Raw genomic sequence first — 27,746 nt, 5'->3', positions numbered from 1 at the left:
GATGTCCCCCAAATCCCAAATCCCTACTCATTGCCTCATCATTTGGTACGGCACACGTGCATTTTATTTCTCTTTGTGGCCCCAGGGCTTGGCAGTGTGCCTGGTATACAGTGGGTGCTTCAGAAATGCCGAGTGAAAGAGCAAGAGAGGACAGCCACCACTCCATCCCCATGGTCCTTCCCACCCTGCCAGGGCCCCGGAAACCTTTCCTGCCAGGGTCCTGCAGGGTGGACTCCATCTCGGCAGAGGGCATCCCAGACCCCTCACCAACCCCGGAAGCTGGGCTGCCCGCCATGGGAAGACTACACTTCCCAGCGATCCCAGGGAAAAGCAAAAACCCTTTGGCTTTGACAGCCGCCGCCACAAGTCTTTCCGCCTCCCCAGCCTGCCTGGAAGCTGGGAGCGGGATTATGGTGGCCTGACCAGCAAACGCCACCACCACCACCACCACCGCAGGAGACCGGAGCCCCTGCCTCTTCCCCTGCTGCCGCCTCACCAAGTGGACCAGGAAAACAGCCTCCGACCTGCCATGCCCGCCCCTCCCAGCCCCCCGGGGGGCCCGGACCGTCCTCTCCCAGACCTCTGCTGAGGCTGGACCGCCGGCCAGATGTAGCCGGGCTCGCATCCGTCTCCTCCCCTTCTCTCTCTCTGTGGATCTCTCCTGCCTGCCACCCACCGCCTGGTCCGGGGCTGGTGAAGGGGCCTGCAGGCTCTGGAGCCCTGATGCCTCACAGCTCACTTCCCTGAGAAGCCACCTCCAGCACCCAGAGTTGGGGACAGACCCTAGGGACGGACACGGGGCCGCAGGGAGCCCAGGGCGCCCCAATGCCAGGGCCTACCATGGCCCAAGCGCTGCCCTGGCTCCTGCTATGGATGGGCTCCGGGGTGCTGCCCGCCCACAGCCCCCAGCCTGGCATCCGGCTGCCCCTGCGAAGTGGCCTTGGGGGGGCACCCCTGGGGCTAAGGCTGCCCCGGGAGACTGACGAGGAGCCTGAGGAGTCCAGCCGGAAGGGCAACTTTGTGGAGATGGTGGACAACCTGAGGGGCAAGTCCGGTCAGGGCTACTACGTGGAGATGACGGTGGGCAGCCCCCCACAGACGGTAAGGCCAGTCCCACCTCCCTCCTGCAGGAGCCGCGGGGAGACTGGCTGGGGATGCAGCATGCTGGCTTCTGCTAAAATGGGCTGCACGGTGCGGGCTGGAGGGACCCTCTTCCAAACCTGTCCTCTGGAATCACGTTGGCAGCAGTCAGCCTCAGCGTCAACCCCTGCACCCCTCTCCCATTTCCCTTCCCCTCAGAGCCCTTGCCTCCCTCCCTGCATTCCCAGCCTTACACACCCACCCTTCCTGAAGGATTTGGGGCTAGAGAAACACGTCAGGCTTGGGAGCCTGATCTGGGGAAGAGTCCCAACCACAGGGGCGCTGTGAACAGGTGGCAGCCCAGGCCAACTGGCTCTCCCAACCCCACCACTCGGGATCTGTCAGCCAGTCCTAGCATCTGGGGTTCTAACCATGGTTCCCAGCGTCTTGAGGACCAGGGAATCCTGGCACAAGTTGGATCGGCCCTTTTTCCCCCCTCTGACCGGGCTGCCACAGGACAGCAAAGTGAGGTTTCTGTTGCTCATGACCTCCACTCTAGCCCAGAAGCCCTGGGCCGACTCTTGCCTTCCCCAGCCCCTCCTTCCTCCTTCCTCCTCCCCTTTCTTTGCATCCAGCACTCCAGCCCTTCCCCCACCTGATGCCTCCCGGAGCCCTGGCCCAAGGGGACTGAACTGAGCCTGGGGTAAAGGACAGGTCATACAGCGAATAGAGCAGAGGACCAGAGCCCCCTTCTAAGCAAGAGACTCCTTCCATGAACTGATAGGTGCTGGGGGGTGGGGGGGTAGCAGTGATGGTGATAACACTGCCTGCCGGCTCCCCCCATCCTTCCTGACAGTGCTCCAAGCTACGGCCAAGGTGGCTGCTGGAGGCTGCACCCTCTGCGCCTCTGGTCGGGTAGGAGTGTGCCCATGAGCAGCCCTCCACAGGGTGCTATGACTGACCTCTGTGAGCGTTTGGTTCCTCCGTGGGTGAGCTGGGCACGGGTGTGTGCTGGTAAGTGTCACCTTGACTCTGATCCTGCACATCTCGGAGCCACCCCCCCACCCCCCAGGTCTGTGTCGGGGAGGCTTGTCCTTGGGAGGGTCTGTGAAGGTGGGAGTGTGTTTCTGGGCAGAGGGAACGGCCACACTTCCCTGGTCTTTTAAACTGGCCACACTTCCCTGGTCTTTTAAACTGCGCTTACACTGGATCTGGGAGAAATGCAAACCCCTGCCTCCCAATTTCCTGATGGAAGCAGGCATTCCTAGGTCCCTGCCACCCAGGCCTACCTCCCTCCTCCTGGCCAATCCAAGGCTGTGTCTCCCCCCCTTGCCCCTCCTCTTGTCTGTGCATTATAAACAGTCTTGAATCTGTGGGACAGAGCCGGAATCCAGGCCTCTAGCAGGCTGAGCCAACAGGATGCCAGCTGTTGTCAGGGAGTAGGAGGCTGTGGGGACCTGGATCCCCCTCCCCTTTCTGCTAGAGATGTGCCCTGCGAAGTGTGCATAGACCCTGTGACATGGACACAGGACTGGGCTATGGGACCAACAGGGCTTTGGGATCAGACAGAGTAGAAACTCCAGCTCCATAACCCACACCTTTTCCTTTTCCCAGCTGTGTGGCTCTGGGAAAATTATACCACCCCTCTGAGGCGATTGCCATGGCTTTAAAATGGGTGAAATAAGATCTCCTTAGCAAGGTTATCGTGAGGATTAACTGAAATGATGTAGGTGAAAGTGCCTGGAACAGGCACCCAGACACATACTTGACCTCCAGGAAATGGAAGTTACTTTCTCCTAACTTGTCCTGTCCACTTCTGCCTCTGCTGTGCCCTTCAAGGAAATAGAAGAACTTGGGTGTTCTGAGCCTCCGTGTTTTACACATAAACATGTCCATGGGGGACCCTTGAGATAATGTGCATATCCTCCAGGACAAAAATTGACAGAAGGAATTGCCCAGTAAATTTAGCTCCTTCCTAGGAGTAGGGGAAAGTTAAGTTCAGCATGAACCCAAGAAGCCAGGGCCAGGGTGACTGCAGTTAGAGCCACTCTGTGGCTGTAGATGGCTCAGAAGCACGCCAAGGCCAGCCAGTTTTGTACGCTGTGGTGACTTTGATGCCGCCCCCAGCCATCTGCGGAAAGGATGTCCTTTCTCCTGACCCAGTGGGGTTGTGGTAAGCACCAGATGAGAATGTGGAAGTACCCTGAATGTAACAGTGAAACTTGGGGGGGCTCTTTCTATATGCCAGGCAATCAATTGCTGGGTTTGGGGGACTGATCCACAAAGAGACAGGGAGTAATGTTTTCTGCCCTGAAGAGCTTAGATGGAAGTGAAAGTAGGAGTCCTTATACAAGGTAATCTATGGCAGTGGTACTCAAAGTGAGGTCCCCAGACCCTTGTCATTAGAGCCAGTTAGAGATGTAAATTATCTGGAATTTCCTGGTGATCCAGCAGTTAAGGACCCAGTGTTGTCACTATTGCGGTGAGGGTCCAATCTCTGGCCTGGGAACTTCTGCAGGCCGCAGGCGCAACCAAAAAAAGAAAAAAGAAATATAAACTCTCTGGCCCCACCCCCACCCTACCCCCACACCTCCTAGGTCAGCATCTCAAGTTGGAGAAGCACTCATCTAGAGTACAGTAAGTGATTGCATAGGTGTCCTAGAGGAGGTGAAATCAAGGAAGGCTTCCTGGAGATGTGCTGGAAGCGTGGTGGAAGATGGATAGGAGGGGCGAGGCCAGTCCCAGGGGAGAAAGGTCCCATCCAACTGTGATTGCATGTCACTGGTCTGTCCTTTCCTCCCCACCTCATCCCCTGAGACCAAGTGAGGACATGGTGTATGAGAGAGCGAGTTAGGTGTGTTTGGCCTTACTCATGCTTGTTCAGGAGACAGTGAGAAACCCAGGCCAGTTAATGTTACAGGTTTGGGTAAAAAGATAGAGCCAGATGGCCAGAAGCCTTTCACTGTCAACTCTAAGGTTTGGACTTTGGTCTGCAGAAATAAGGGGGAAATTGAATTTATTCATGCAGAGGAATGTCATAGAGAAAGCAATCTTGAAGTTCCTGTCGTGGCTCAGTGGTTAACGAATCTGACTAGGAACCATGAGGTTGCAGGTTCAATCCCTGGCCTTGCTCAGTGGGGTTAACGATCTGGCGTTGCCGTGAGCTGTGGTGTAGGTTGCAGATGCGGCTCGGCTCCCGCATTGCTGTGGCTCTGGCGTAGGCTGGCAGCTACAGCTCCGATTCGACCCCTAGCCTGGGAACCTCCATATGCCGAGGGAGCGGCCCAAGAAATGGCAAAAAGACAAAAAAAAAAAAAAAGCAATCTTTAAGGAAGAGACATCTGAATTTTAGAATGGAACTGAGAGATGCGGGCAGCGGGAGGCTCTGTCACAAACGGCCAGGCCTGGAGCACTATGACAAGGACGTTGTGATTTGTTTGAAAAAGGGAGGGAAAACCGGGATGCAAGGAACAGTACAAGGAAGATGGACCAGACTTGGTGACACCGGTTTGAAGGAGGGGAGGAAGGTGTCAAAGATGATTTCAAGATTCTGATGTTGAAATGATGTAGAAGCTGACAAGATCATTTGTGACAGAGTTGGCAGAAGGGCATGGTTTAGCGGTACAGAGGTACAAATATATACTTGTATTTATGGCTACAGTTTATAAAAGTTTTAAAATATATTCTGTATAGATTAGTTTGTTCTTTACAGTAATTCCTGCAGTATATACAAAGGTCTTACTATTCGAAAGTTCTAGCAGAAAATAAGGGGACTGAGAGGTTAAGTAATTGGCCAGTTGACCAGGGTGGCCGGTCAGTAAACTGAGACCCTGTCTCGCCTTTGACCTCCCTGCTCTGCCATAGCATCTATTTGTGTGTCTTTGGGAAAAAAGAGAGTTTATCCAAGATCCCACTCCCATTCTCCTGACACCTTCCTAGTCACGTCTCCCTCACTACCCTGAGCAGAGCATATCCCTGATTTTGTGTTTGTTTCCCTCATGAAACACCAAGCTCTTGAGGACAATGTCTTTTTAAATTAATTATTTTGCAGTGTCTTGTTTATTGGTCTTTAGCTAATATCCATGACCGCGCCAGGCTCAGAACATGCGCCTAAAAAGTGTGGTGCGGATGAATAAATGAAGTGTAAGGCATCTAAATAGAAATGTTGATGGGCCATTGTCAGTGCAGAACTGGAGCTCTTGGAAGAAGCATTTTCACTCTCTTCACTTGAATGAAAGGGTGTCATCTCGTTGTAACTGTACGAGCATCACCATCCAAACACAGTCTAATGATTTAATTCCTAGCATTAATATCAGGTGACGGTCAATCTTCAGTTTACCAAATATTTGCGGCGCACCTACTGTGTGCAAAAGAGAAAAATAATATCAGAGTCTTGGCCCTCGGAGAGCTCATGATTTGGTGTGAGACACAGACATGTAAATGCCCACATATCCTACAGGACCAAGTGCATTTGGCACAAATAGAACACAGTCTTGAGAGTATAAAGAAAGAAGCAGCTACTCCTGACAGGGTGTTAGGAAAAGCTTGCTGGGAAAGGTAGCATTTGAATATGGCCTAGAAAGATGAGAAAGCTTTGCTATTTGGAGAGTAGTTGGGGAGAGAAACTTCATAGAGGGAGACATGAGCTCTGTAAGAAGCTGGAAGTTGTGATGGGGAGGCTGTGAATCTGAGAGGGGGTGGGGTTTCATGCTGAAGGCAGCAGAGACATGGTCTAGTGTAATTTTGGTTTGAGGAAAACCACTCCAGGGTGGAGGATAACTTGGATGGTCTAGAGTCTGAGACGAGGCTTTCAATTAGGACACAAGGGCCTGGAAAGAGATATAAAGGAGCTGGGGGTCCTCAGAGAGCCAGCATGGACCTGTCAGTGCAAGCAAGTGCTCCCCGCCTCCAGTGGGGGAGAGGGAAGAGAAGAGGTCCCCCTCCTTTTAGCCTCTCTGACTGTGTTTGCATCAGGGTACACAGCAAGAGGAACAAGTTTTCAAGCGTAACGTGGTTTACCAAAACTCCGTGTTTTGTATTCCATGTTAATTACAAAGGCAAGGTACTAGCATGTCCATTTGGGGGAGGGGGAAACTGAGGCTCAGAGAGATTAGGTTACTCAACCAGGGAAGAACAGAGCTGGGGTTCAAATCCAAGTCTTTGGATTCCAAGCCCAAACACTTGGTTTTTTTCCAGCATTCTGGGATTATATTGGTTGACCTTGAGATGCCCAGGGGGCAGTTCTTGTGGATGTATTCAGCAGCCAGCTGAGAATGGGGATCTGGAAACCAGGAGAGAAGCTGGGAGTGGGCAGGTAGAGCCAGGAGTCACCTGCAGAGAGGTGGTTGTGGAAGCCAAGTTGGACTTGTGCTTTGAGAGAATGGAGAGAGAAGAGGAAAACGGTGAGGAAAGAAACATTGGGTCTTAGACTAGGGATCAAGGGAACAAAAGAAAATGCTCAGAGAAGTAGAAAACTCAGGATTCGGGATCTCAAAACCCATGATGACGCCGAGTGGTTTTCCTGACCCCCTTCCCTAGGTTGGGCTTCATACTTCGATCCATGGGGTTCTGTAAAGGGACGCCAAGGGTGGGGGAGAGGTTAGGAGAAAGGTAAGACTCTGTACCTTCCACCTTCTCATCGCCAGCCCCTCCCCTGACCCACCTGCTCCTAAATCTCCCAGCCCTCCCAGAAGAGGTCAACTTTTGTTGACTTGCAGTAGAATTCTGGGGTTTTTTTGTTTGATTGATTGATTGAGTTCTGGCATTAAAAGGTCAAAGACCATTGAACTTAAAGAGCCACCCTCTACATTAGACAAAGCTGGCAGGATCCCATTTCTCTGGGGTTGGGCTTTGGTTGCATATAGGTTTTTGCTGGGACTCCCAGGCTGAATTTTTATCTGTCTGTTTTCCTTTTCTTCTTTTTATGGCTGCACCAGAGGCATAAGAAAGTTTCCAGGGCTAGGGGTCTAATCGGAGCTACAGCTGGCAGGCTGTGCCACAGCCACCGCACCTCGTGATCCCAGCCCATGTTGGCAAACTACGCTTCAGCTCACAGCAATGCTGGATCCTTGACCCACTGAGCCAGGCCAGGGATTGAATCTGCATCCTCATGGATACTAGCTGGGTTTTTAACCCACTGAGCCACAATGGGAACTCCTCCCATTTCCCAGGCTGTCCTTTCACTGCTTTCTCTTCCTCCACCTCTCCCAGCCAGTAAAGAAAGAGTTGAGTGGGGCTCTGGGGAAAGACTGTGTCCTCTCACTGAGGCAGACGGTCTGGACCCCTTCTTGGCTAGTTCTAGTAAAGAGCTAAGCGGAACACTTTGGTTGAAAATCCAAGAGAAACATGTCTCTAGAAAGGCCTCCTACCTGACGGCCAACTTGTCTATCTGCTGGGAGCCGTCTCACCTGGGGGCCTGGGTAGTGGGCAGTTCTGAAACAGTCTGCTTTCCTGGTCCTAGAGCTGCCCTGGGCTTCCCCTGGGAAGATGGGCCCAGTGGCTACCCTGTCTGTTGGCCACTGTAGCCCCACTGTATCCAGGCTGGATGTCCCCTTGACTGGCCTCTCGGGGTTGGTGAACCCCCCCTAGTTGTTGGACTCCAGCACCTGTGGAGTGTTCACCAAACAGCATGAGGAGTGAACCCTGGCATCTCCCAAGGGCCCAAGCCAACAGGCCTATGTGCTGAACATGACCGGGCACCACGGGGGAAAGTGGGCTTATTCTCACCTGAGGACAGACTCAGCGACCATCACAGCCCCGAAACCTGTGGGTGGGACGAGGTTAGACAACAGGAAGGACTTCCTGTCTGACAATGAAAAGCAAGTAGCAGTGGCTGCGATAGGGTCAGCGCAGGGTCTCCCAGGTGGGTTCCATGGAGGCTGAAGGTGCTAAAGAGACACCTGAAAAGCCACTCTGGGGAGAGGATGGAGACAGAGGAAGTAAAACCTCACATTCAAGCAGAACATCTCTGCTTTTTTCTCTCTGGTACACGGGGATCCTGCATGATATTGGAAAAGGGTTCTGCTGCTTTAAAAAAAAAAAAAAAAGCTTAAAGGAGTTACCATTGTGGCTCAGTGGGTTAAGAACCCAATATAGTGTCCGTGGAGATGCAGGTTCAATCCCTGGCCTCTCTCAGTGGGCTAAGGAGCATTGCTGTGGCTGCGATGTAGGCTGGCAGCTGTACCTCCAATTCAACCCCTAGGCTGGGAACCTCCATATGCCGCAGGTGTAGCTGTAAAAAGAAAGAAAAAAAAAACCTTACAAACCATTGTCTTAGATGTGTTCTTTAAGAACAAACACATGGAGTTCCCTTGTAGCACAGCAGGTTAAGGACCTGGCGTTATCTGCAGTGGCCCAGGTGGCTGCTGTGGAAAGAGTTCCATCCCTGGTCCAAGAAATTCCACATGCCACAGGTGCAACCAAAAAAAAAAAAAAGAGAGAGAGAGAGAGAGAACAGACATGTATCCATCATCACATGAATAGGAAGCACCGATAAACATTAGTGAAACTGGGTTTGAGGAGGGGGGAAATGGAGCATCCTCTCTAAAGGGGGGGAAGGGTATGCTAGATAAGGTTTGAGGTGACCCAGCCACCTTGGGATTCCTTAAAAAAAAATAGCCCAAGGTGGGTTAAGTGGCACCAGGGAGACGGCTTGCTCCCAAGTATTGCCAGCTTCAGGCTGGAAAGCAAAGTGGAAGCAGAGGCTATATCTGGGAAGGGAGTATGTCCATCGAGGTAGCTGATTTGGTCAAGACGGGAGGAGCCTGGATGGGCCCCAATTGTCAGACTCAGTTGGAGGCAGGAGCTGTGAGCTCCACTGGCTCTCAGCCACCCCCTGCTGCTGAGCTGAGGATCCTCGTGTCCTTTGCTCCCTTTCCTTCACCTGTGGCAGGCTCAGGTCTGGGAATGTCCACTCAGGGAAGCAGATGATTCAGGAGGTTCCAGGACCAGCGAGTCCTGAAGTCACTCCCACTGCTCTAAGAACCTGGGCGGCTATTCAGTGGGCATGGTGGGCGTCATTGTCACCAGGCGCAGTGCCCGATTGAAAATCACCCCTGCAAGGACCCTGGGGCTGAGATTTAATGGCAAGAGCCTGTAGAGTTACGGGACCTGCAGCAAATGAGGCCATTATTGTCAGTTTAAAAGAAAAAAAAAAAAAAAACTGTTAAGGAGCACCCGCTGAGGGCTGGGTGAGAGAAGAAGCACAGAAACTTACTCCCTACCCTTGTGGAACTTGTAGTGTGTGGAACAGCTTTGGATAAATGATTTCAAGTCGAGTGAGTGGTCAGCAAAGCAGCAGGTGTTCTCAAGGAACTGCAAGAGGGGGCCCCTCATCTTAGCTGGAGCATCAGGGTGAGAGCTTTGGGAGAAAGGGTGTTTCAACTGTGACTTGAAGTTGAACAGAAGTTAGACAAAAGGGAGTTCCCATCGTGGCTCAGCAGTTACAAACCCGACTAGTATCCACAAGGATGAAGGTTCGATCCCTAGCGTCACTCAGTGGATTAAAGATCCACCATTGCCATGGACTGTGGCGTAGGTCGCAGACGAGGTTCAGATCCCACATTGCTGTGACTGTGGCGTAGACTGGCAGCTATAGCTCCGTTTCGACCCCTAGCTTGGGAACTTCCATATGCCTTGGGTGTGGCCCTAAAAAAGACCAAAAAATAATAATAATAATAAATAAAAAGTTAGACAAAATAGGGAGAGAATGTCTCAGGCAAAGGAAAGAGCACCTGCAGAGATCACTGTGCTACAGAGACACTTGATGAGAAGCATGATAAGAGAGGGGGAAAGTGACAAGAGGTGGGTATTTGGAGTCGACCTATGGGAGGTTAGGTGCCCCCAAAGTCAAGGATCTCCAGATTTAATTGAGATAGTTGTGTATCAGTTATTGGGTGCATGGTATGAAGCTACTCCAAAACTGGGCAGCTGGAAACAAGAGCCACTGTGTGTCTCAGGATTCTGTGGATTCTGCAAGTCTTACCTGGGTCCACATGTGGCTACGTGCAGCTGGTGGGTCATTGGGGGGCTAGACTAAGCTGGGCTGTTGCACCTCTCTTTCCTTAAGTCTTTCATCCTCAAGAAGGCAACACAGCCTCCTTACATACAATCTTGGGCCCACGTTCCATGAGCCCAGTCCCCCCGCTGCATAAGCACTTACCAAGTCTCTGCTTTCCTCCTTTGGCTGATGTCCCCTTGACCAAGCCCAGAGTCGGTGTGGAGGGAATCCCACAAGGGCCTTAGGTTTGGGGAGGTGTGCTTCATTTATGTAACAAGCTACCATGTATTTCCTTTCCAAACAGGAGAACTGGAAAGGTCAAGGAGAGGAAAGAAAGACTTGGGGGTTGGTCAGAACCAAGAGACCCTTGTCCTCTTTGTGGCTTATGTATAAGAAAGGTCAAGTTCTTCTCCACACTTGGTCTCAGTTTCCTCCTCTTTAAAATGGAAGAAAGGCCCCTATGTCTCAGCTTCAGCTAAAAGGCTTGTGGTATGAGAGCGTAAGGGCTCTTTCCTCATAAACTCTGGGGCACTTACAGAAGAAAACAGGCTTCCCTTTCATGGGAAGAATTGGAATTAAAGCTCCCTCCCAGAGGTGTGCAGAAACAGTGAGACCCTGGCTTAGGCTGCCAAGAAAGGTTGTAGATCCTAAGAACCAGAGATCTTCCAGAATTGAAAGAGCTAATGGACTGATGACTCCTGAAGGCTCTTTTTATCCGGAAGAATCTGAGCTACTTCCATCTGCTAGTGAGAGCTGGGCTCAAGACAGGTGGGATTGGGGAATGAAGAGCTTGCCCTGAACTGCCTCACCAGCTCCACACCTACCTCATCACCCAAGATCTCTGGCTGAAAAGTGCAGGGGAGCCTTGCCTGCAGAGTGAAAGGGGCAGGTGCGCCCTTCCCTGTGGGGCTTGTTAGCATTTCCCAAGAAGCCCCCAGAGGAGCATTTGTTTGTTAAGTGATTGGCACTGACCTAGCCCTGACCCCACGCTGCAGCCCCCTGGGCACCTAAAGGCAGGTGCTACCAAGACTTCTGAGTTGGCCTGGCCCCCTGGGATGAGGGAGAAGTAAGACAGGGGCCTGGTGAGAGGAAGGCAGGTTTGAGCTAGAGCCACACCTAGAACCCACAGTTTGGGGACCACTGAGAGATTCCTCCCTCACCCCCAAAAAGGGGTAGATTAGCTCCTTCCCCTTTTCTTGCCTTTAACCATTCATTAATTCAAGAAATACTTATTGCCAGGCACTGCATTACCCACTAGGGACACAATGGGTTTGTGGGTTTCTCTGTTTTGTCTTTTGAAGGCCAAACCCATGGCATATGGAAGTTTCCAGGCCTGGATTCTAATCAGAGCTGCAGCTGCCTGCCTACACCACAGCCACAGCAATGCAGGATTCGCGCTGCCTCTGCGACATACACCACAGTGCACAGCAACACCAGATCCTTAACCCACTGAGCAAAGCCAGGGATCGAACCTGTGTCCTCATGGTTGCTAGTCAGATTCATTTCCAGTGAGCCACCATGGGAACTCCCTCTGTTTTGTTTTTAATTATATAGAAGAGGAGGTGAGATTCAGTGTGACATTAGAGTAACAAGTCCCAAGGAAACATTTTAATAAGAGAATATGACCTGGTCTTTTTCCCTTAGGAAGTCCCTTTTGAACTCAGACTGAAGGATGATAGGTGAGTAGACAAAACTGCAAGTGGCAAGGAGGATGGTCCAGGCCGAGTAAGTGACCCTCTCACCAGCCTTTGGGGGAGAGACCATAGCTGCTTGGAGGGCCTGAAATGAGGCCGTGTGGCTGGTGGGCAGACGGCTAAGCTGGATAAACTAGGCTGGGTGTGTAGGCAGGGCTACATCATGAAGGGCTCTACAGGAAATGTTAAAATCTTTAAGTCGTTATTATCATAGCAAAGGGAGTCCATTGCCAAGGGCGGGTAACAAGGTCACATCTGCACTCTGAAAACATCATTCTAGCCACAGTGCAGAAACATTTAGAGAGGTCAAGCATGGGTGTGCCAAGACCAGTAGAGAAGCTATTGTGATAATGGGATGAAATGATGATAATTTGGCCAGGTGTGGCAAAGAAGATGGTAAGAAGTGAACACATTCAGAGGCTTTTAAGACGGTTAATTGGGAGTTCCTGTCATGGCTCAGTGGTTAACCAACCCAACTAGCATCCATGAAGATGCGGGTTCGATCCCTGGCCTCGCTCAGTGGGTTAAGGATCTGGCGTTGCTGTGAGCTGTGGTGTAGGTTGCAGACACGGCTCAGATCTGGCGTCGCTGTGGTGTTGGCTGGCAGCTACAGCTCCAATTGGACCCCTAGCCTGGGAACCTCCATATGCCGCAAGTGTGGCCCTAAAAAGACCAAAAAAAAAAAAAGGTTAATTGGACAGGACTCACGGATGCCTTGGATAGAGATGTAAAGAACAGGAAGGTGTTGAGATGCCTCCAAAGTTGCTGACTTCTGAAACAGATGGAGGGTGACTAACATAGGCAACATATCAGGAAACACAGATGGGCAGGACCAGGTAAGGTCAGCTGTGGACTTCTTGAATTTGAAGTGTCTTTGAGGCAGTTCAAAGGGGAGCAAGGGGCTAGAGCTATAAGCTCAGGGGTCATCGGGACATAGGGGATAATTGCAGCCAGTGCCATGGATGAGATGGCCCAGGGAGAGAGTAGAGCGGGAGAGGAAGAGGGCCAAAGCCGAGCCTGGAGAAGTGAGCCTGCAGAGTAAACAGAAGATGTGATCAGAGAGGTGGGTGGGAGCCTCAGATTGGGTGACAGGGAAGAGTGTTCCCAGGAGGGCGGGGTCAGCAGTGTTGAATGCTCCAGAGAAATAAGATGAGGATATGACATTTGTCTTTTGTATTTGGTGACATGAAATCATCGGTAACTGTAGTAAGGGCTGTTTTAGAGTGGAGGGAGGGATGGAGACAAAACTCAGTTTTAGGATGGGTTGAGGAATGAGTAGGAGGTGAAGAAGTGAAGACAGCTTGGCTGAGAACTTTGGTTGTGAAGGGAGAGGAGAGAGAGGGTAGCTGGAGGCGGATGTGAGATTAAAGAACTTTTTTTTTCTTTTTTTTTTAATGAAGAGACAAGCATTTGTAAATGCCAATAGGAAGACTCTAGATTTGGGGGTGGGGATGGGGTGGAGTGGCATCTACCAGAGGGAAAGGGATAATGAATAGGGCAGGGGACCTGAGAAGGAGGAGGGAATTGGTGCCCAAGCCCAGGTGGAAGTCCTCCTGAGCCAGGAGGGACTGCTAGGTGGCAGGACAGTCACAGCGCAGGCTTGTGGAATGATGGTTGTGGGAAGTGGGGGGTGGTTGCAGGAGGTGGGGGGTCCATCTGATGCCCTTGATGGATGAGGTAAGAGGGAAGGGCATCTGCCAAGTTTGGCTGTACACAAACTCCTCTCCCAGGCCACCCTTAGTGGGAAGGGGAGAGGCCGCCCAAAGTCACCCAGGGGGCTCTCGATGGAATTGTTGGGAGGACAGGATCAAAATCACCTCTCAGAAGCAGGATCACAGTGCAGAGGGCAAGCAAACAGGAGGAAATGGTAACTGTTCATGTTGGTTTCCCCTTTTCTCTGTAAAGACAGAGCAGTGGTGGCCTGAATTCCTGGGGATTTGGGGGTGAGGGAGGGAGAGGTGGGGACGGGATTAGAGGGGGTCCTTCCTCCCGGGGCTCAAGCCCCTTGGAGGTGGAGCGAGGAGACCTTCCTCAGGTAAGGAGAGAGGCTGGGACTGGAAGGGCACCAAGTGTGAAGGCCTTGGGCAGTGGAGGGAGTGGCCTGCAGAGAAGACTCCTCCCCCCGCAGGAAAGAGCGAAGTGGGGAGGAAGGAGCCTAGACCCAGAGCCCCCAGATAAAGGCCCATTCCAGCGTCAAAGGGGGTCGGATTTTCCTAGAGCTGGCCAGGTGCACACACTCCAGGTCGTCCCCCTGCATCGCCGCAGGCACCAGCATTGTGGAAGAGACCCTCTTTCTTTGGGGTCCAGTGACAGCAGGGATCCCTATAAACGCGAGTCCAGCCCTGGTGCTGGGACCAGAGTCCTGGCAGGTGGGGGAGGTGATTCTGGGGAGGTGGTGGGTGAAGAAGGCTTTTTAATCATTAACCTGGTTGATTGAAATCTGAACTGCTGTGCCTCCAGCTCTATTGATTCTCTCTGCAAGCACAGCATCTGGGGCTGGTGGCTGCTAAGAGACCAGGGAGAGGGACGGGGTGGAGAGGTAGGGGCAGAGGCCAGGGAGGGAAATGGGAAGCTGGCCAGGAGCGGGGGGAGGGGGGGGGGGCTGGGAAGGCAGGAGGAGGCAGAGGTAGAGGCCTGGGCCACAGTGGGGAGGCATCTCTGGGGGGCGGCGTGGGGAGGTGCAGTCAGCCAAGCCACAGAGGACCACTCAGAGCAGGAAGGAGGAAACAGAAGGCCAGAGAAGCACAGTGACCTGCCCAAGGTGACACGTCAGAACCTGCACCAAAGCGGAGGTCAGCTGACTTCACTCACGGAGGAGAGGGGATGCAAAAATGCAGGTCGGGAGAAGCTGAGGTGAGAACACAGCAAGTCGGCCAGAGAGGATTCGGTTTCCGGATTACTGTGAGCCTTTCCTTTGTGCCTGTGAGGAGGTAGGAGGCATCAAAAATGGCTCCGGACTGACTGCAGAGGGGTCAGGTCATCTTGGAAGGAAGGGGGACAAGACAGAAGAGAAGGAGGACGGGCAGCTCAGTGAGGCACAGCGAGACACACCTGTCTGTCTTCACTGAGCCAAAACCAGGGCCCTGCCGAGCTGGCTTCTCACCAGGACCACATATGGGGCGCCTGCTCCCACTCTTTCTGACAGTGGGACTCAGAGGTCTGTGTCACCTCCAAGACAGTGGGAAGCCACATTCTGGCAGGCAGGGTCAGGAACACGTGGGCCCCAACGTGCCATCCTGGTCCCCACAGTGCCCCTCGCCAGCGCCAGCTCCTAGAATAGCTCATCTCTGAGCTGGAGCCGGGCTGCCTGCCGGCGATGTGCTTCCTAGAGAACCAGAGGGAAGCGCCTAGCTCTGCAGCCGGACTGGACCTGTCAGAGGGAGCACAGGCAGCCGACGGCAGAGAGAAACAGCAATGGAGACACGCACACAAGGAGTGATGAGGCTCTCCTGACATAGAAACGGTTCCAATTCTGCAGAGAAGACTGAGCAGACGCAGGGTTTCTGAGGCCATGCTGAGGAGGTCATAGGACCCCATGTTCTGTCTGCAGTCATGGTACTAGCAGAGGCCAGCCTGTCCAGTCCTGCGTCCAGAAGCTTCATCCTGGATCCTCCGAAGGGAGACCAGTGGGCCGGGGTGGGGGTGGAGGGGACAGTGAGGGGAGTGAGTCCAGGCCTCCTGTCGTAACGTCCTTCTCCCCCCTTTCTTCGACAGCTCAACATCCTAGTGGACACAGGCAGCAGTAACTTTGCTGTGGGGGCTGCCCCCCACCCTTTCCTGCATCGCTACTACCAGAGGCAGCTGTGAGTGCTGGGAGAGCCCTACCCGAGGAGCCGGGCCAAGAAGGGTCAGGCAGGGGAGGGGCTGCAGGGAGAAGGTCCAGGTCCTCGCAGCCTTCCTTCCTCCCGGGAAGAGGAAGGGCAAAGAAGGCGACAGTGATGGGAGAGGAGTGGAGGGGCTGGGCCGGGGTAGGGTGGGGGGCGAGGTGGTAAACTGTGAGGAAGGGCTAGTTGATGGGCAGCCAGAAATGCTTCTCTTCTGAGATGGGGCAGCTTCGGGGCTGGGGGTAGGGAGAGCAGCCCCAAGCTCCCAGGGGGATCTCGGGGTCTCCTTCCTGTGCACAGGGGCTCCATCCTGCACCCCTTCAGCAGCTCTCCACTTTCTGACACCACTGCCTAAGTCTGAGCTGAGCAGGCTGCAGTGTCCGGGCGCTATTCTTGGGGGCTTCGGACATTCCAAGGAAGTGAGAGCCTTCCTCAGCCTCACTGCCTGGCCAGTGTCAGCAACCAAAAGCGAGATGCCTCCCTGCGCCTCTCAGAGTTGCAGCAGCTGGACTTAGCTAACCCGGTGGCAGGGAGGATGGAAGCATTATTTGTGTGTGAAAACCTGTGAGTAGAAGCATTATTTGTGTGTGAAAACCTGTGAGTAGAACCTAGGACCTCAAGGCAGACGCCAAGGCCATCCTCTTAGCTCTTCTTATTTCCCTTTCCCCATTAATTCCCCATCTAAAGAAAGCAGTCAGGGAGTAGGGCTTGCTTAGGGTCAGGGAATCCATTCCAGCTCCTGGTCTGTGTCCCGCCACTGCCCCCATCACTCACGCACAAGCCCTGGTCAATGGCCTGATTCAACACGGGCGGCAGGGACATGTTGATGAGCATGTTTCATCCAAGTGCATCTCAGTTGCCCTGAGATGCTTGCGCAAACCCCTTCTTTGGAAGAACTTGCCAAAGAGGTTCCACATTCACCCACCTCTACCACTCAGATGGTACCACTGAGTCCCAAGGCAGCAAAAGAGTCAATGGCTCCTTTTCTTTGAGAGTGTGATAAGGCCGGGGGGGTGGTGGTGGTGGGAAGAGGCTCCCTAGATGTACCCTCAGCAGCCGCAGGCACAATACACAAAGCCTAGGCTTGTTCTGCCAGGGCCTGAGCTCCAGATCTAGATCTAGGAATACAAGCTATGGACACAGGAGAGGGAGCCCCAGGGATATCCCCCCGCATCTGCCTGCAAGGTTAGCTGACCTGCTCTGGGTAAAGGATCTATGGATGTTCTGTTGAGCAGCCTGACAGCATCTTGTGTAGATGTCCGTGAGGTGAGATGAGGCATCCGGGAGTGGGTTCAATGCTGGATCCCTGCACCAGTTGTGGTTGTGTAGCCATAGATCTCTGCCTCCTCTCCACAGGTCCAGCACATACCGGGACCTCCGGAAGGGTGTGTATGTGCCCTACACCCAGGGCAAGTGGGAGGGGGAGCTGGGCACCGACCTGGTGAGCATCCCCCACGGCCCCAACGTCACTGTGCGGGCCAACATTGCTGCCATCACTGAGTCAGACAAGTTCTTCATCAATGGCTCCAACTGGGAGGGCATCCTGGGGCTGGCCTACGCGGAGATCGCCAGGGTGAGCAGAACAAGGCCTGGCCCCGCAAACTGTCTGCACGTTGCACTCTGCATGCTACACAGGGATGGAGTTGGGAGAGAGAAGGGGAGGGAACTGATGAAGGGAGGGAAACAAATCAGTTTAAAGCAATGCTTCACAGGGGGATAGGGTGGGTGGCAGTCTGATTTCATCCCCACAGAGGGCAGAACTATGGTGAAAGACAGTGTGATAGGTAGAGGACCAGGCTGTGTTTTCTACTGACTCTGAGATCTTTAAGAATGAAGGGCCCCGTAACTCTGAATCAGGTTGAGTGTATAGGGATCAGGATCCTATAGATCTTTGCTGTTTGCATTGCCAGTGTGTCTTGCCATCCCTCCCCCCCACCAAACCTCAGGACCTCAAGATGGTCTTTCCCGAGGAACATCCCCCCCATCTTGCTTTGCCCTCCATTCCTCTTCTCATGAGGGCCTCCTGTGCGAGGACTCACTCCTTGTCTCTCTCTGTCCCAGCCCGACGACTCCTTGGAGCCGTTCTTTGACTCCCTGGTAAAGCAGACCCACGTGCCCAACCTCTTCTCCCTGCAGCTCTGCGGCGCCGGCTTCCCCCTCAACCAGTCGGAAGTGCTGGCCTCGGTTGGCGGGAGTATGGTGAGTAGGTCTGAGGAAAGGGGAGGCCCTGGCACGGGGCAGAGAAGAGAGGACCCTCTGCCTCCCGCCCTCTCAGCCTCCCCCAAAGCTGTGGGCTCCCCTAAGAGAATCAAGAGAAAGCTTTTTTGAGTTCCCCACCTCCACTCTTTTTCCATCCTTTTCTTCTTTGCATTATTCCAGAAAGGATGTGAGGTGCCAATGGATGGTAACCTTGGAAAGGATGACAGATGATTAAGAAAATTTCAGGAGTTCCCGTCGTGGCGCAGTGGTTAACGAATCCGACTAGGAACCATGAGGTTGCGGGTTCGGTCCCTGCGCTTGCTCAGGGGGTTAACGATCCGGCGTTGCCGTGAGCTGTGGTGTAGGTTGCAGACGCGGCTCAGATCCCGTGTTGCTGTGGCTCTGGCGTAGGCCGGTGGCTACAGCTCCGATTCAACCCCTAGCCTGGGAACCTCCATATGCCACGGGTGCGGCCCAAGAAATAGCAACAACAACAACAAAAAGACAAAAGCCAAAAAAAAAAAAAAGAAAAAAGAAAATTTCAAAGGAAATGAAGTTAAGACCTCTCAAATCAAGATTATTCAGTCTGATGATCAGGAGGCAGAGATACGAGGAGTTTAAAAGTCTATTTATTAATTAAGTAGGACAACTGGTGAATGGTTCTCTATCTTCAACAAGCAGCGAAAATAAAACATATAATAGAAGCAAATTATCATTCACTCAACATTTATTGTGCCAGTTTAGGTTTAAATTACTTTATCAAGGGCTGTGTGATTCTGAAACAAGTTAATTTAAAATCTTGGAAAGCCTCTTCCCCTGAACACATCCTTAACACATTTAAGAAAGATCACTTCAGAACATGATTTGAGGAGTTCCTGTCGTGGCTCAGTGGTGATGAACCTGACCAGTATCCATGAGGAAGTGGGCTCGATCCCTGGGCCTGGTTCAGTGGGTTAAGGATGCAGCACTGCCATGAGCTATAGTGTAGGTCATGGCTCGGATCTGGTGTTGCTGTGGCTGTGATGTAGGCCGGTGGTTGTAGCTCCTATTCAACCCCTAGCTTGGGACCTTCCATATGCTGCAGGTGCAGCCCTAAAAAAAAAAAGAAAGAAAAAAAAAGGACCAAAAAAAGAACACGATTTGATTAGAAGCAGGAAGATGAAAAAGGGGATCTGCAGAGGGCCTTGCCACCGCAGGAATCCCTGATCCTATTGCTCGCCCTCTGGATGACTTGGTGTCCTTCTGTGTCGGGACCTGGGTACTGTCTCTTTTTCCCTCTAGATCATCGGGGGTATCGACCACTCGCTGTACACGGGCAGCCTCTGGTACACACCCATCCGGCGGGAGTGGTATTATGAGGTGATCATTGTGCGGGTGGAGATCAATGGACAGGATCTGAAAATGGACTGCAAGGAGGTAATAAAACCCAGGGGAAGCCGGAGAAGTTAGGGGGAGGCAGCAGAGCGAGAGGCCAGACCCTGAGCTCTGAGGCTGGGAGGATGAGGCAAAGGTGCAGGACCTGCAGAAGGGCTGGGGGCTGAGCCTGCATCAGTCAGGAGCTTAATGGTCCCACTTCGGGACCTGAGGTTTAGGGCTAGGGATTGGCGGGGCACTTTCCCAGGGGCCGTGAGGCTTAGGTCTGGTGAGGGAAAAAGCCCGTCTGGACTCCAACCACTGCCCTGCATTATGACCTTGGGCAAGTCGTCTGCAAGGCACTGTGACATGATGAAGAGCCTGGCTTTGGATTCCGAAAGGCCTGGGTTTCCAGCTCTGCCATTGACTAGCTATGTGCCCTCAGGCAAGTGACTATGTTGTGTTTCAGTTTCCTCATCCGCAAAACAGAAGTAAACAGCTTTTCCAAGGATTGTGGTAAAAGCAGAGAAAGTGAATAAAGTGTTTATCCCAGCACAATACCCAATAAATGGTAGTTAAACTATTTGGGTCTTCCCTACCTAGATTCTTAACATATGTTAAATTAGAACAGATAAAAATGTATTATGAAAAGGTAAAAGCATTACATGAGATATTTTTATTTTCAAGATTTGGAGAATGTCTACCACCCAAAGATAATAAGAGTTAACATTTACAGAATGCTTCCTATGTGCAAGGGCACATTCTAAGCCCTTCAAATATATTAATTTATTTCATCAATTTAATTAATTTTATTAATTCATTATTATAATAACTCTTTGAGGTAGGTACTATTATTATCCTCATTTGAAATATGAAGAAACTGAGGCACAGATGTTAAGTAACTTGCCCAAGGAGATCCACCTAAGAAGTGGCAAATCCAGGATGTCAACCCAGGGAGGACCTTGAGCAGACTCACCCCTCCAGTCATGGCCAGAGCCTGACATCAAAAAAGCTTTTGAGGGAATTAACGTTGTGGCTCAGTGGGTTACACACACGACTAGCATCATGAGGATGTGGTTTCGATTCCTGGCCTTGTTTAGTGGGTTAAGGATCCGGCGTTGCCGTAAGCTGTGGTATAGGTTCGACCCCTAGCCTGGGAACTTCCATATGCCACAAACCAAAAAAAAAAAAAAAAAAGCCTTTTGATATTCTAAGCCTTTCTCTCCCTTTTAGTACAACTACGACAAGAGCATTGTCGACAGTGGCACCACCAACCTTCGTTTGCCCAAGAAAGTGTTTGAAGCTGCCGTCAAATCCATCAAGGCAGCCTCCTCGGTCAGTGGGACTAAGGACAGGGGTACAAGAGATGACACAGTATCACAGGAAGTCTGTGACAGTCACACTCCTCCACAACAGCCAAGATACCTACCCTCAGAGTCCTCTACTTAGATCTCTTAAAAACGGTTCTCCTCTATGGGCCTCCGTTTGCTCAGCACACAATTCCCTGGTCCAAAGTTTTGGCCTTACTCTCCCCTCTCCTCCTTTAATCTTTGCATTTTGGCTTACCTTTCCCCAGTTTGGATATTTCATGGAAAAGTGAGTAAAGGGCTCAGTAAGTGTGATCTGAAAATGCGGGAGGCGAGATGGTGAAAGAGGCTATTTCCTCATCGTTATCCCTTTCTTACCAACACAGACGGAGAAGTTCCCAGATGGTTTCTGGTTAGGGGAACAGCTGGTGTGCTGGCAAGCAGGCACCACCCCTTGGAACATTTTCCCAGTCATCTCACTCTACCTAATGGGGGAAGTCACCAATCAGTCCTTCCGCATCACCATCCTTCCACAGGTACGTCCCCGGCCTCAAGCGGTGGGATCCCAGGAGGAGAACTGAGTACATGCAGGGAGATGGTGAGCAGGTGTGGCTTCCCAGAACTTGGAAGACAAAAGGGATGAGGGTCCAGTGGTAAAGGGCTCTTAGAAAAACCAACCTCTCGGAGCTCAGGGGCAGCAAGGGAAGGGCAGCCCGAGGGCAGAGATGGGGCGCAGCACGGAGGATGACATTCTCTCACTCTCGGATGGCTTTTCCTTAGCAATATCTGCGGCCAGTAGAAGATGTGGCCACGTCCCAAGACGACTGCTACAAGTTCGCCATCTCACAGTCATCCACAGGCACTGTCATGGGAGCTGTTATCATGGAAGGCTTCTACGTTGTCTTTGATCGGGCCCGGAAACGAATTGGCTTTGCGGTCAGCGCCTGCCATGGTAAGAGCGCCAGGGATGAGGGGTGGGGCCCGTCTATCCATATTCCTCCTGTCCAGCAGTTAGGGTACCCAGGCCCCTGTCAGTCTGGGAGGGACTGATGGGGTAACAGCTGCCTCAAGCCAGGGTCCACATACTGTGTACAACCTTGTGTCAGCACTTGTGCTTTTTTCCTATCACCTGGCATGGGGATGCCAGTCTGGACTGGCAGCCTCTGCTGGAGACCCAGAACAGCAAGAGCTGCCTCAGCACCTGGGGAAGCTCTAGATACAGGGACAGCAGGCCTAGCCTTTAGGACCCTGTCAGCGGCCACATGCCAAGTTTGAATGCTACTGGCGGGGTCTTGCAACTGAATTTCCACAGCAGCAAGTGAGTTTACTAGGTATATGTGGGCCAGTCAACTTAGAATGACTGACATTTAGGCATCATTCCTACTGGACAAGTAAACAGGAAAGAGGTGTTGCTCCCAGTGACCTGGGAGGAGAGCCATGCCTCTGCTAGCAATGGTTTTCTGTCCCACTCCTAAATACCTCCAAGGAGGGAGATTCTACAGCCTCAAGGGCTGGTTTCAAGGCCTATCAGGGTGTTCTTTTTGGTGTGTAATATAAACTGCTCTGTGACAGTGAGCACTGCCTGTTCACATTTCCTTTCTCCAGTGCACGATGAGTTCAGGACAGCAGCAGTGGAAGGCCCTTTTGTCACCCCGGACATGGAAGACTGTGGCTACAACATCCCACAGACAGATGAATCAACCCTCATGACCATAGCCTATGTCATGGCTGCCATCTGCGCCCTCTTCATGCTGCCACTCTGCCTCATGGTGTGCCAGTGGCGCTGCCTCCGCTGCCTGCGCCATCAGCACGATGACTTTGCTGACGACATCTCCCTGCTGAAGTAAGGAGGTCTATGGGCAGAAAAGAGAGATTCCCCTGGACCACATCCGGTGGTTCACTTTGGTCACAAGTAGGAGACAGAGATGGCACTTGTGGCCAGAGCACCTCAAGACCCTCACCCACCCACCAAATGCCTCTGCCTTGACAGAAAAGAAGAGCTGGCAAGGTGGGTTACAGGGACTGCACCTGTAGGAGACAGGAGAGGGAAGAAAGAAGCGCTCTGGTGGCGGGAATACTCTTGGTCACCTCCAACTTGAGTTGGGAAATTCTGCTGCTTGAAACTTCGGCCCTGAACCTTTGCCCACCATCCCTTTAGATCCTCCAACCCAAAGTATTCTTCTTTCCTTAGTTCCAAGAGTGGCATCACACCCAGGTGACCCAGTGTGCATCTCTGCAGTACGTTGGCAGAGAAAGGGCCAATCTTGTTTCCCTGCTGGCCACGGTCGGCAGGGACGGATGCACAGTTTGCTCCTTGCTTGAGACATAGGGACTGTATAGACAAGCCTAACATTGGTGCAAAGACTGCTTCTTGAATTAAAAAATAATTAAAAAATAATTTGTACAAATAATTTGTACAAATGGGGGTGGTTAGACAAGAAGGAGAGGGGGTGCAAAGACAGGGAACAGCTGGGATCAAAGCCAGGGAAGGCTGAAACATGACAGCTCGCCAGTCCCAGTTTTAGACTCCATCTCCAAGCTAGAACCCCATCTTAGAAGATGGGTTGCTTCCCAATGTCTTCTTTTCTGTGGATGCAGCCCAACCAAAAGTGTGATGGGAAGAAGGGCTTCTCTAGCCAAAAAGCTCTTTTTATCTCTTTTAAAGGGAAAGTGCCCATCAAAATTCCCATTTAACAAATGAATTTTTACCTAATTCCTTGTCTCTACCTGAACCCTCTACTCTACACATGATAGGTAGCCCTGAAACATCCCCAGCCCCAGAAGCCCAGGTGCCCTATGGGAAAGCAGCTGGCATAGAGCAAACCTAACAGGGCTGTGCTTTGTCTTCCTGGTTACGTGTTCACCCCTTCCCCAAACCGCTATTCCTCCGGAGCTTTGCAGCTGAGGTGCTAAGAAGAAGAGATAGGAAATCTCTCCTATCTAATCCTTGAAAGCAGAATCCTGAAGATTCATTCAACAGGTATAGAGGTGATGCTCTATACCCCTGCCTGGATAACTTCCTGTTCGGATGGAAGTAATAGTAAGATTCTGACATAATACAGAGCAGATTCACTGCCTTCGCACCCTGTTTAAGGTCTGCCTCATTTATTTGGCTTAGCAACCTGCAGTGACACTAATATTATACCAGGGCTTTCTGACTCCAGCATCATGGCCTTCAGTATCAAGGCTACATGGAGAAAGGATGACAGCCTCAGGGCTTCCTGCTTTCCTTCATCACAAGAGCCCCTTGATAGAGGCCATCGTTTGCACCCATCTTGCTCTTTACTCTCCACTCCAAGCAGTACTTGGGTACCCAGGCTGGTTCTTGGGCTAGATAGTGGGACCAAGTTCATTTCCTCCCTATCAGTTCTAACCCAGTCGACTGTGCTACCAGTGTTAGTGGGAAGAGCTGAATTTTCTCACTATTCCACTGGATCCTATTCCTATCCAGTCAACACACTGCTTCCAGGTACGGGAACTGCAGAGGGTGGAACTACCTGATGAGGGAAAGGGAAACACAAGAGGGGCCTCTGGAGATCCTGGCCTTAGCCAGCTGCCCACAAGCCATAAACCAATAAAATAAGAATACTGAGTCACTTTTTTAAAAATCTGAGTCTTCTTCATTCCCACTGCACTTGGTGCTGCTTTGGCTGACTGGGAACACCCATAACCACAAAGACTGACAGGAAGACTGGGGACTGTCCACTTCCAGCTTGGAACTTACTGTGTAAATACGCTTCCAGAATCGCTACCATGAATTGAAAATGCCACATTCTGCTTTATAATTTTGACCCATGTTGGGGAAAACTGGCTTTTCCCCCCTGCTCTTTCCAGGGCATAAAACTCAACCCCTTCATTAGTGAATCTCATTGTCTTAATTTTTTAGTTTAAAAGAGAAAATTTGTACTTATTTTTCTTTTTACAGTTTCTTCCTCTCTACCCTGAAACCATGAACTCTAAAGTGTAAAAAAAAAATCTTCACAACAGCTTCTTGCTTGTAAAAATATGTATTATACATTTCTATTTTTAAATTCTACTCCAGAAAAAGGACTGTCCCATCTCCACTCACTGCATCAGGGCCCTCCCCATGGGTCCGCACAGCTTTTAGTAGTGCAGGCAGTGGACAGAGGGAAAAGGGAGAACAAGGGTGGCCAAAACTCAAGTGCCACTTTTGGAACAAGAATCCTGAACAAGAAAGAGAAAAGAGTGACGAGGCCCAGTTCCCATGCACACCCTCCACCACTGTCCTGCCGTAGCTGGCTTTCCAGGGGCTTCCACCAGGAAGCAGTTAAGTGTCCCGCTCCCTCCTTTTTTCTCTTTACTCCTTTGGTGTCAAAGATCTGTGGAAAAGAAACGGAATAGTCTTTATGCCCATTTCTAATTTCTAAATTTCCATGGAATACTGACAAATACTGCACGTGGCCCAGAGGCTGCCGGAAAATTGAGGGGAGATAAAACCTTAAGATTTTAAGATAAAAAAGGATCCCCCCTCAAATGGAAAGAACAAAGAAGCTGGTCTTCCATTTTGCCACATTCCCTGTTCATGACAGCTACCAAACTGGAGACATTAATATTTCATTAACCAAAGAAGGTGGGTCCTCTGACCTCTACAATGGGAAGGACTCAGGCCATTTAATCACCCTACAAGATGCCAAGGAGATCCCAGGAAGTCCAGCTTCTTACACTGATGCCAGTCAATAAACTTGGGCAAGGAAGATAAAGAGTATGGGCACGAGCTGACAGGCAAGGATGAAAGACAAAGAAGGCAAAGAGTAACAAAAACAGAGAGAAGAGGATTTGGGGATCAGAAAGGAAAGCCTTTGCTACCCTGAAATGTACTGCTAGTGCCAGTAAGCATTTCCAGGTCCCAGAATGGGAGAAATTCACCTGTCTGTAATATAATCATATCCTTCCCTTGGAGCTAATTTTTCTATTAACACTTAATTTTTATGTGTTTCATTCTACAACAGAAGGGAGCTGAAGCCACTTCCTTTAGGAGTAAAGATAAAAGGACAGGAAAAGATTCAAAGCTCTAAGAGAAACAAAGCTTTTCTAGGCATAAACCTAGAAACCGGAAGGGCTCAATAAGCAGAGATGGAAAAATGATCTGTCTAGTTTGAGAAAGCTATCCGCAGAACAAATGACTCAGAAACTTGAACTCCAACCTCCCTTCTTTGTATCGCTTTTGTTTCCATTTTCCCAGGACACGAAACACGTCCCCCACAGCATTCTTACTTCAAAAACTCAAACACCTATCCCAAGATCACTCTGAAAGTAATTTTGCACAGACATCTCCTCCACCCCAGTGCCTGCCTGGAACTCACCCAAGGTCACCACACAACTTGGTTGTGAACCAACTGCCTTAACCTTAGGGGGAAGGGGGAGAGCTGGACTGGGAGGTCAGAGGTGAAGGGGCAGAGGTGAGGACTTCACAAGGTTGGTCTGTTGGAGCTTGAGCCAAAGCCAAGTCGGTGATGGAAAGGGATGGCTTGGCCCAGGAAAGACCTGTGGGTTGTGCTAGTTTCTAAAGAGATGACTACCCAGGAAGTAGGGTGGCCAGAAGTTTGTGGGCGGCATGGGGGGAAATGGGACCCGGTTGTGTTGTTATTCTTGGACTGTAAATTTTGCTGATGTCAAACAGAATATTCTGTAAACCTAATGTCTATGTACAAATAATGAGTGTTAACACAGTAAAATATTCAATGAAAAGCCAAACTATCAGGGTTAGATTTTTTTTTTTTTCCTCAATCAGTCTCATTTTATCCATTTGGAGCAGAGGGGCTAGAACAACACTGAGGCTTCTGGAGGCTTTCAGTAAGCAAGGCATCTGGTCAGACAGCACGTGAGCACCAGGGTTCAAATCTGCATACATGAGCCTTAAGAAAATGGACTAGAGGCTGAGCCAAATCAAAGCAGGATGGCCTTAGAGCAATAGCAGCTTCCTAGATGGTTTTATGTTGTATTTGAAAACAGCCCTAGGCAAGAATATCGTAATTTCAAGGCCAAACTAAACAGCATCTTACCTACAATCTGCTTCCCCCAGAGGAACTGCAAGGTGAGGGGGACAGACCATTTCTGCATAATATACATACTTTCATTTACGAACATTGGAATACAGACTTTCTATACACACATTACCTATATAATAAAAATGTACATGGCATGAGTATATGTCACTGTATAAATATAGAGTTTTAGAAATCTTGAACCCGCGCTTCCTGTTCACATCAGTTTCTCCTCTTCTTTCTCCCCAGTCAGGTCCGTCATTTAAGAGTTGGACAAAAGGGACAAGTGTCATTTGTGTTGGTCTGGGCCCAGAATTTGATACACTGGAAAGAAAGAAAGACATACCTCAGGTTGATCTGGAAAGATGAAGCGGGGGGGGGGGAAGAGTGCCATTAACGTGCAACACATCTAAGGAATGTTCATGAAGTCAGAAAAGCTCATGGTGGGGGACTGAGGGCTGGGCCACTGGCTCCAAAAGAGTCCTCAGAGCAAGTGAACCTGTTCTTTTACAGAAAACATTAAAAATCAGCTAATAAGGGAGTTCCCGTCGTGGCGCAGTGGTTAACGAATCCGACTAGGAACCATGAGGTGGCGGGTTCGGTCCCTGCCCTTGCTCAGGGGGTTAGCGATCCGGCGTTGCCGTGAGCTGTGGTGTAGGTTGCAGACGCGGCTCGGATCTCGCGTTGCTGTGGCTCTGGCGTAGGCCAGTGGCTACAGCTCCGATTCAACCCCTAGCCTGGGAACCTCCATATGCCGCGGGAGTGACCCAAGAAATAGCAACAACAACAACAAAAAGACAAAAAACAAAACAAAACAAAACAAAACAAAAAAAATCAGCTAATAATAATAATTTGTATGAAGCTGCTTTCTGTTGACTATTTAGGCTTGCTCCTTACGATCCATTTAGGCTGAGATGAGCTTTCCAATTCCTAATACCCATTGCCCCTCGAATCTTACTCCGTATTTTCCCTTCGTGAAAATTTAGATAGAAATTCAGTTTCCACCTCTTAGAAAAAGAAAATGAACAAAAACAAGACAGTAAATCTCCCTGGTGCTAAGAGATTTAACTCTGGCTAGTACCATAACATGAGAGAAAAACAACTTGTCAGTTTGTGAAGATAACCTCCAAGAGGCCAGCCTTCAAACTATTTTGTTAATGGAGTTACTAATCTCATATCCAGGTTCTCTATTCCATTCCTCTCACCTAAGTAGAGTCTCTTGGCAATGGGACTCTGAAACAACGGTTAGATATGTATGGCTTATTATCAATTTTCCAAGATAGTGA

At 50.8% G+C, this 27,746-nt stretch overlaps 2 protein-coding genes across 6 annotated transcripts in view; one reads left to right on the top strand and one right to left on the bottom strand.

The window, feature by feature from the left end:
* The first annotated feature begins 336 nt into the window (after positions 1-336).
* On the top strand, positions 337-26,170 carry BACE1 (beta-secretase 1). Its single transcript, XM_047751900.1, has 9 exons — positions 337-1,101; positions 15,487-15,575; positions 16,953-17,169; positions 17,658-17,795; positions 19,077-19,211; positions 20,382-20,483; positions 20,842-20,991; positions 21,236-21,407; positions 22,061-26,170. The coding sequence occupies exons 1-9, from the start codon at positions 826-828 to the stop codon at positions 22,300-22,302; spliced, it is 1,521 nt and encodes a 506-aa protein (XP_047607856.1). The 5' UTR covers positions 337-825; the 3' UTR covers positions 22,303-26,170.
* Positions 26,171-26,173: 3 nt separating this feature from the next.
* RNF214 (ring finger protein 214) overlaps positions 26,174-27,746 on the bottom strand; it is a 42,501-nt gene continuing 40,928 nt past the window's right edge. For all 5 annotated transcript variants that reach the window (XM_047751894.1, XM_047751897.1, XM_047751898.1 and 2 more), the window contains one exon: positions 26,174-26,784. In XM_047751894.1, coding sequence (XP_047607850.1) covers positions 26,719-26,784 — 66 coding nt within the window. In that variant the 3' untranslated portion in view covers positions 26,174-26,718. The remainder of the gene's footprint in view (positions 26,785-27,746) is intronic.

This window comes from Phacochoerus africanus, chromosome 11 (assembly GCF_016906955.1).
Source record: "Phacochoerus africanus isolate WHEZ1 chromosome 11, ROS_Pafr_v1, whole genome shotgun sequence".
Lineage (NCBI taxonomy): Eukaryota > Metazoa > Chordata > Mammalia > Artiodactyla > Suidae > Phacochoerus > Phacochoerus africanus.
This window is presented reverse-complemented; position numbering and strand designations above follow the sequence as displayed.

What these genes read in the sequence shown, in the direction of transcription:
- BACE1 (XM_047751900.1), top strand. Translation starts at nt 826, where the DNA reads ATGCCAGGGCCTACCATGGCCCAAGCGCTGCCCTGGCTCCTGCTATGG. An exon ending in TGGGCAGCCCCCCACAGACG is followed by an intron (nt 1,102 to 15,486) that starts GTAAGGCCAGTC and finishes TTTCTTCGACAG; the next exon opens with CTCAACATCCTAGTGGACAC. An exon ending in CCTCGGTTGGCGGGAGTATG is followed by an intron (nt 17,796 to 19,076) that starts GTGAGTAGGTCT and finishes TTTTCCCTCTAG; the next exon opens with ATCATCGGGGGTATCGACCA.